General features: G+C 48.1%; 1 protein-coding gene across 9 annotated transcripts in view; it reads right to left on the reverse strand.

The window, feature by feature from the left end:
• Positions 1–1,626: 1,626 nt before the first annotated feature.
• Positions 1,627–8,452, reverse strand: part of LOC102307916 — a 20,187-nt gene continuing 13,361 nt past the window's right edge. For 8 of the 9 annotated variants that reach the window (XM_014339432.2, XM_014339426.2, XM_014339427.2 and 5 more), the window contains 3 exons: positions 5,464–6,402; positions 5,126–5,209; positions 1,627–2,303 (listed from right to left, as the gene is read on the reverse strand). In XM_014339432.2, coding sequence (XP_014194918.1) covers positions 2,181–2,303; positions 5,126–5,209; positions 5,464–6,402 — 1,146 coding nt within the window. In that variant the 3' untranslated portion in view covers positions 1,627–2,180. Of the gene's footprint in view, positions 2,304–5,125; positions 5,210–5,258; positions 5,330–5,463; positions 6,403–8,452 lie in introns of those variants that run through there. The other variant, XM_042227937.1, reaches the window with a different exon arrangement.

Consider the following 8,452-nt stretch of genomic DNA (forward strand, 5'->3'; position numbering starts at 1 on the left):
CTCTGAGCAATGAGTTTTCTACTAAGACACAGACGGGATCTGTGACTGCAGTGCATCGAGATAACAAAAAGCATGGAGACGGTCTGCTATCAGTGCAACTGAATGAGCTCAGGTTGGCAATTACAAGCGATCTGTCAGGCTGTGATTAACGGTGATAAACCGGCTAAAGCTGAAATCAGTTTACAGGACGACAACTGAACCACCAAATGACACACAGGCTCAACAACCTTGCTTCTGTATAGGAAAATAAGCAGAATAGAGTCCTCCACTGCAGACGAGTCACACTCCTCAGTAATCACGATGGCTTGCAGTGTGTTGGCATTTATACATTAGACGGCAATATTTGTATACCGTGAGCCCCGGGACGCATGGATCGGGTCTGTGTAGGTAGGAGCGCCCCGCCTGCAGGCGTGCTTTAGGACGTTCCCACAAACAGTCCAACCCACCGCTCTGGCAGACGGAGGTTTATTTTGAAAACCTTACTTTCACTGCACATTTGGAAGCTGATATCCAAAACACAAACACACACGGATCTCCTCCAATAACGAATGCTGCTGTGTTTTATTATTACAGTTTGGAGCAGATTCCATGTCTGCCTCATTACTTGGAGCTTTAAGATGTTTACACTGCGCAAATATTTCCCCTCAATCATCATCAGCCGTCCTCCGAGCTCTGTGTGTTTGTAACTGGAGGACAGAGATTAGTTCAAGTTGTTCCCAGGGATTTATAAAGTATACATGTAAGCACGAACACATCATGTCCGCCTGCAGGAGTCTGCCTTCATCATAGTTCTTGATTCATTCTGCACTGAAACCATTTTTCACTGTTTTACACGCTGCACAGACCTGAGGAACGAGTGAACGCTCTGCTGTGAAGCCTCAGGCTCAGTGATGGTCATTAACACACACAAACACTCAGATCTCTGCACTTTGCTCACTCATGATGTTGTCAGTATGGACTGTATGTAAGAGATGGATGCAGCAAAAACAACTTCAGCTTCAGGCCATTACAACCTTTTTATGATCACATCTGGATGAGGTCATGCCTGCTAGTTTGGACTGTATGAGAGCATCACGCACACGCACACGCACACACACACACACACACGCACACACACACACACAGACACACACAGAGGTTGGTGCAAAAATAAAATGTCCAAACCCGCAGCGCAGACTTAAACGGTCTGTTATTAACAAGGCCGTCTATGTGGACTGACTCCCTGCTGGAGCCTCTGGTGGGCGTCAGAGGAACTGCATTATTTTTCCCAGCAGGTTGTTTTTCAGCCCCCATCATGCTGATGTGGTTTCAAACGGTGCAGAACAGCACAGATGTTTCTCTGCTGGACAGATGTGCACGTGAACGAGGCCTGTTTTGTTGTGCAGAAAGTTGTGATGTTGTGTAAAATGCTGACACACAAACAAACGCTGCATATTCTTTACTCTGCAGTCAGAACGAGACCCAGCTCACCACAACGAATCTGACGGCCTTCATACATGATGAGAGAAAAGCCCCAAACATCTTAACTCACACAAGGACGAGCACATCTGTGTGTGTGTGTGTGTGTGTGTGTGCTGCAAACAGCTACAAACCTTTAAAAGACAAAGGTAAAAAACAAACATGCACTCTGGTTAATAATTTGTTTTTATTCTCAAACCTTCAATAAGAATTATTACAGTGCAGTCGTGAACAGTGGTGAGCAGCTCCAGAACAAACACACCTGCTGCAGAACGCTGGTGCTTTCTGTGAAGACATGACCTTTGTGAACAGCTTGTAAAACCTCCCTGTGGCTCTTTAGAGGCTCACAGGTAAAAGACTCTGAAGCAGCTGCTGTAGGAACACTGAGGACCTTCCACACAGTGAATGAACAGTTTTACAGTTAATAACCTGAACAATGAAGCAAAGTGAACACGAGTGAAGGCGTCACATGGAAGAGAAAGCTTCCAACAGTGCTTTCATTTAATCAAAGGTCCTCCTCTGGACCCGCTGTGACTTCATCTGACACCAAAATCTAACGTTGGCAAATGTTCAGCATCTCAATTAGCGAGGATGAGAAGCTCTCATCTGTCCCGGCTGATAAGATTTTACATCAAATTCTTAAAAGGAAAGCTTAGCGCAGCGTTAATACTCCAAAGTAACTCTATTAAGTAAATGCAGCGAGGGGTGAGCCAGTGTGTGCTTCAGGCCTCAGCCAGGCAGCTCATGACCTTCATCATCAGCTCCTCCTTCCTGTGTTTGGCGTTGACGTTCACGCCTCGAGCTTTCAGCCACAGCAGCAGAGTCGCAGAGTTCAGCTTGGACAACTGCAGACAGAAAGAAGGAAGAGGTGAACGAGGCGAGAGACACGACGAGGGGCGAGCGACAGAACGAGGAGTGACGGGTGAAGATGAAGAGCGATGAGAGGAGGGGAAGGAAGGAAAACGAGCGGTAATGAAGACGGATGTGCCGTCACCTTCCCGTCAGCAGTCATTCCCAGCCAATTCACCAGTTTTCCTTATTTCCCGTCTCCTCCAGTGCCAGAGATGTTAAAGCTGTCCAGGTGCTCGCTGCACCTCTCAGACACTCCCGGATCTGTCTGAGGTCACACACGTGTCACTAATAAGGTCATCTCTGACAAACTAACCAACAAACTGCGACTGCAAAGTGGCGTATTGTGCCGTGTGCTATGAACGACGCACGCTGTTTGAAAATTCAATTCTAAAATTACAAAACAAGAAATCATCCAGTTATTCATTTCTGCTTCTCAGCAGTGAAGCCGGTAATCTCTGTGTGCCGGGTCTACAACAGGCCCTCCCCCTGGTAGCACAGGCCAGAACCCCCGACCCAGGAGGCGACGGCCTCAGCCGCGTCGTATCGATGTGGAGTAGCTGCACTCTGGACCTCACCCTATCCCTACGGCGGAGACCATCCACCTTCCAGAAAAAGCCCATTTCAGCCACTTGTATCCACAACCTCCTCCTAACACTGTTAAGATCAGGCTGAGACTCTAGGGTGTTTCTCAGCTATGATGCGCCACCTGGTGGCACATGGCTGCATAACATTTAGGACAGTAATTTACCAGCATTGGGCATCAACTAAAATTTGATTAGTAAGTCTGACACCGACCAGTGACACAGTAACGATTGTCAGAACACTAATGATGTCATTTAGTGGGCTAGTCAGCCTGCACACAGAGTAGATCTATTCCCATTTTAATGGTTTAAAACCATTTGGCAACCACAGGGTGCGAGGAACAGCTGGGAGAGGGTCAAGTGCTGAACCTTCGTGGTGATTGCTTTGGTCACTAGCAGGTTGCCATGGTTGCCGTCAGTCGTTCATGATTTTGTTAAATCTTCAGTTAAACATCAGAATATATGATCGGTGATTTTCTCATGCACACGAGCTCACGTCACGTTTCAGACTCACAGAGATCTCGGAGCAGTTACTGTTTGAGCAAACGTTTATGTTTCCACATGAATAAAACCATGAGCATTCTATTGTGCTTCTACTGAGCTGGCGTGATCCTTTTTTAAGCCAATGTTTGGATTTTGCTTTGTAAAGAAGTGAAGCAGAAAACAGCAAGGACTACAAACATGGAAGAAAAACCCACAAAACCTCAAAAATTGTGCGTTTCATTCAACAACTCACTGCCTCTTCATCACCTCATCATCACACGTTCATCCCCAGAAACGTTCAAACTCACAACAGTTAGATGGAGGGAAGAGGGCACTGATGTGCAGCTCTGTCCTTAAGATCAACACATCTGAAACTGTGTGTGTCCCAGCAGGTCTGAACACCAATAAAACCCTCTCACTCCCCATGGAAAGAGCACAGATCAGATTGATGATCTAATCTAACAGTGTGACCGTGTGCAAAGGCTGAAATATCTTCAGATACTATGAAACATTGATCACTGAAGCCTCTGGACTGGAGTTTAAACTGAGTCCAGACTGAAAACAGGTTCAAATGTGTGAAAATGCCCCCGTGCTGGTGTAACGGAGCTGTTTTTGTGAACAATGTGCTGGCAGTGTGTAAATAAGAGTGAAAATGTAAGCGGCGTATTGTTCCTGAAAACTTGCAGGTTGGGGCTGTAAAACTGATGAATGTTGTTATTAATGTGCTCGGCGCCCTCCGGGCTCCCACCTCCTCCTGCCCATTCATCACTTTAACAGTCCTCGCCCTCCCGTGAAGCAGCGTTGCTGAGGAAACTGAGGCAGACAGTGCAGGATGCCGTGTTTGCTATTCATCACGCCAACGTACTTTAATACATCACAGTAATGTGCACGGTCCTCCTCAAGGATGTTTATGAGGAAGCTGAAGCTGTACATACAGTACAAGTGGAAATTCATCAGCCTCCTCTTCCTCGCCCTGCAGCTTCATAAACAGCACAGACGGAGGCTGCGAGGTCAGTTAGACGGCAAACTTACCAGCCCAACATGCCGATGTACGGCACACAGACCAGAGAAGCAGCTCCAGCTTTAAAACACATGGAGGGAGGTCCAAAACTGGCGCTCACACGTCTGTGGGCACATTAACCTCACAGCAGGTAAAACTAGCATTAGCACAGTTCACAGGTCCACCTATCTCACCATCCAGCTGTCAATCAGCGAAGACACGCCCCCTGACAATGTAAACTTTGAACCATAAGCTGTTATGATGGGGAAAGTAGCTAAACTAGTTAATTGGTTTGTGTTAAACAAGTAGAGGTAGGTAGACACCACCCATGTTTATGTGAGGTAAAATTTGTGTTTTTCTGAATGGAGTCTGGTAGAGAACAGCAAGTAGGTGAAATGCTAAAGCTGTTGTAAATATAGAGTCCACTCCAACCCAAACCGATTGTTGTCGTGTGTAAAATCTGCTCCGGCTTTAGTTTCTGTGCTGGTCTGATCACAGCTTTAAGACTGTGAAGTCTCCTCCACACAGCCCCAACAAATCAGACACCACTAAGAAGAAGACGCTAACTGTCATTTGTGCTTCACACTTCCCCAATAACAAGAAACGTTTGTATCCAGCTTGTTAACTGGTCACATGTGAGGGTTTGTTCTCATGTTTCAGCTCATGTGTGCACTGGTGAGAAGGTCAGAAAAGAAGGAGAAAGTAAAAACAGAGAAATGGAAATGAGGAAACAGGAAGTTCATCTTCTGACCTGATTGGTTTTGACCATATTCTCCACGTCCACGTCTCCAACTGCGGCTCTGGATTTCTTCGTCTTTAGGTCAAAAGAAACTCTCTGAAACATCAAAGAAGCACAGCAACAGGTGCGTGAGGAAACACCTGAGAGTTCAGTGGAGGGGTGGGGCCTAAAGGTCACACATCACACAGGTGTTTGTGGCTTTTTTGTTGGGATCCTCTGAAAGGCGAGAGGTTCAGTGCTGTTTGTCTGTGAGCCAATCAGCAGAATTACTCAAACTCTACTTGAAATTCATCTTCTGTAGGCTCTTTAAAAAAGTGACACCACCATGGTGTTTATTCAGGAAGACTCACCTTCGTGCTGCGTTTGGAGGTTTCATTGTTTGAGGTTTCAGAGGACGTCTGTGTTTCATCTCTGCAGCCAGTGACAGCGTCACTTTCAGAGCTGACCTTCAGGGTGGTTTTGGAGCCGGTCTTGATCTCCGGCTTTGGAGGGATGATAATCCTCGGTTTAAACTTTGTTACAGGACTGAGGCTGGAGACGCGCTTGATGTGAGCCGGAGGCGGGTGAGCAGCCGCAGTGCTGCTGTGGAGTTTGGGATGGCGGCTGAAGTGAGGGATGATGGGCAAAGGAAGAACTGGGGGGGGAGCAGCTGATAAAGAAGAAAGGCGAGGAGCAGTGGCGGGAATCTCCTTCCTAAAGGAAGGCACCGTCACCCTCGCTGACCCTTCCACAGCTCCACCCAGCTGCTTCTGATTTTGGGGATGCAGCAGGGAAATGGTGACGCGGTGCGATGGACGCTTGAAGACTGGAACAAGTTTGGGAGAAGGGTTCAATGCCGCTTCAGACAAGGGAGTTGAGGAGGAGGAGTGGGAAGAGATGAAGGAGGAAGCAGGCTGGAAGACTGGGAGAGAAGAGCAGGAGGTGGAGGAGGAGGAGGAGGAGCTGAGGGATGAGGCTGGCTGGAAGTGCAGGAGAAAAGAGGAAGAAGAGGAGGAGCAGGAAGGTTGTGATTCTTGATCTGAGGAGTCAGAAGAGGAAAAAGCAGCATGTGAGGAGGAGATGGAGGAAGACGGAGGCCAGTCTCTGCCTCCACACCCCTGACTTTGTGTCAGTCTCCTGCTGAAGCCACGTCCTTTGTCCAGAAGCTCCTGAGCTCCTTCCTGCTGGGACAGAGGGGTCCAGGCTGAAGGCTGCAGAGGCTGGGGTGGAGGAGGGGGTGGAGGAAGCTGGGTGAGGACCGGCCTGATGGAGCAGGAGGTGGTCAGGTTGATTTCCAAACCATTCAACATCTGAGGAAGAAGAGGAGACCTCAGTGAAGTGGAATAATCAAAATGTTGGACTGGGAAATGTGTTAATGTTTGAAATATCGAATTAGGTTGATACTGACAGAAATGATCCAATTACAAAAATGGTTCTTCATAGTAAGTGTTGCTGCAGATTTAACATCTTAACACCCCTGATGAAGTCACACCCAAACCTCCATCCTGTTCTCAAATATGAAATTTCAAAGTTCTCAAGCAGCAGAGATGAAGATCTCATTCTCAGTCACTCATACCAGCTTTCAATCTAACAGTCACACCCCGATGAACCAACCCGGAACCACCTGGGGATGAGATGGACGCATGGAGGGATGGGTGGGTGGATGGATGGAGGGATGGGTGGATGTATGGTTAAATGGGTGGAGGGATGGGTGGATGGAATGGATGGATGAAGGCATGGATGGATAGGGATGGATTGGATGGATGGACTGGATGGATGGAGATGGATGATGGATGGGTGGGTTGGTTGGATGGATGGATGGATGTGGATGGAGGATGGTGGGATGGATGGGATGGATGGATGGAGGGATGGATGGATGGATGGATGCGCTGTCTTTGTGTTCATGGATGAGCTGCCGTAGTCGCAGGGGCTCAGGAGGGGCATGGATGGATGCTGTATTAAATGCGGTGTGGACTGGATTATGCCACAACCATAGACTCCAAACTAACGTTCAACTGTACCGCTTCCCATAGGCAGTCTATGACGCCTTAATTGGAGATGGGAAATCGGATGGATTGTGAAACAAATGGACTGAAAGCAATGGTTAATGGAAATGGAGGATATATCAAATAAACACTACATAATGGAAATGGTTAATATGGCAGACGTGTTGGGAGGGATGGTCTATGATGATGGGCAAGGCATATGGGTATGGTGTTAAATGGGTGTGCCGAGGGGCGATGGCATGTCATCAGAGGATGTGCGCACAGAGGAATGGTTGGCATTGGAATGGACTGCGAGTGATCTCGGGTGGGTCATGGGGGATGGTGGAGATAAATGGATCGACCTAACGCTCCCAGCCCTCGTACAACGACCGCGAATCGCGCGTATGGGGAATGGCTATGCACCATGCGCCAAACTTTTATTCAGACGTATGGGTATGGGTTAAATGGTTCGTGCAAGGGATGGGCTGCCTTGGATGGAGAGGATGGATGATGGAGGGGATGATTGTTGGTTAATATGGCGTGTTCTGGGATTGGACGGGAGATGGCATGGACTGAGAGGAGGATGGACTGTCTGGATGAGGAATGGATGTATGGCGGTTAACTGTGTAGGTGAGGGATGGATATGCATGGCGGGACGATGGCGATGGATGGATTGGATGGGTTAATGGATTGGAGGGAATGGTTGGTCAGTTTTAGATGGACAACTCTGGATGGCAGGGCATGGATCATGATGGTGTGGCATGGGATGGTACATGGACGCATGGATGGTATGGATGTGCTTGATGGGTGCGATGCGAGAAGGCAATGGATGGATGGTTAATTACATGGATTGATTGTGAATACTGGGATGGATGGATGGATGGGATGGCAGGGGATGGGTTAATATGTGGTGGAGGGCATGTATGGAGGAGCATCGTAAGGGATGATGGATGGAGGGATTGGATGGATGTGATGGTAGGGATGGCATGGGTGGATGATGTGTATGATCATATGGTGAGGATGGTGATGGATGGATGGTGGAGGGTGATGGATGGATGATGGATGGATTGGATGGATGGATGGATGGATGATTGGATGGAGGATGGATGGATGGATGGATGGATGGATGGATGGATGGATGATTGGATGGATGGATGATGGATGGATGGATGATGGATGGATGGATGGATGATGGATGGACAGATGATGGGATGGATGGTGGTATGGATGGATATGGATGGATGGATGGATTGATGGATGGATGTATGGATGGATGGGGATGGATGGATGGTTAAATGGGTGGAGGGGGGATGGATGGATGGATGGATGGAGGGATGGATGGGTGGAGGGATGGATGGATGGAGGGATGGATGGG

Source organism: Haplochromis burtoni, unplaced genomic scaffold (assembly GCF_018398535.1).
Source record: "Haplochromis burtoni strain Fernald_Lab_line unplaced genomic scaffold, NCSU_Asbu1 Contig_291, whole genome shotgun sequence".
NCBI classification, from domain to species: domain Eukaryota; kingdom Metazoa; phylum Chordata; class Actinopteri; order Cichliformes; family Cichlidae; genus Haplochromis; species Haplochromis burtoni.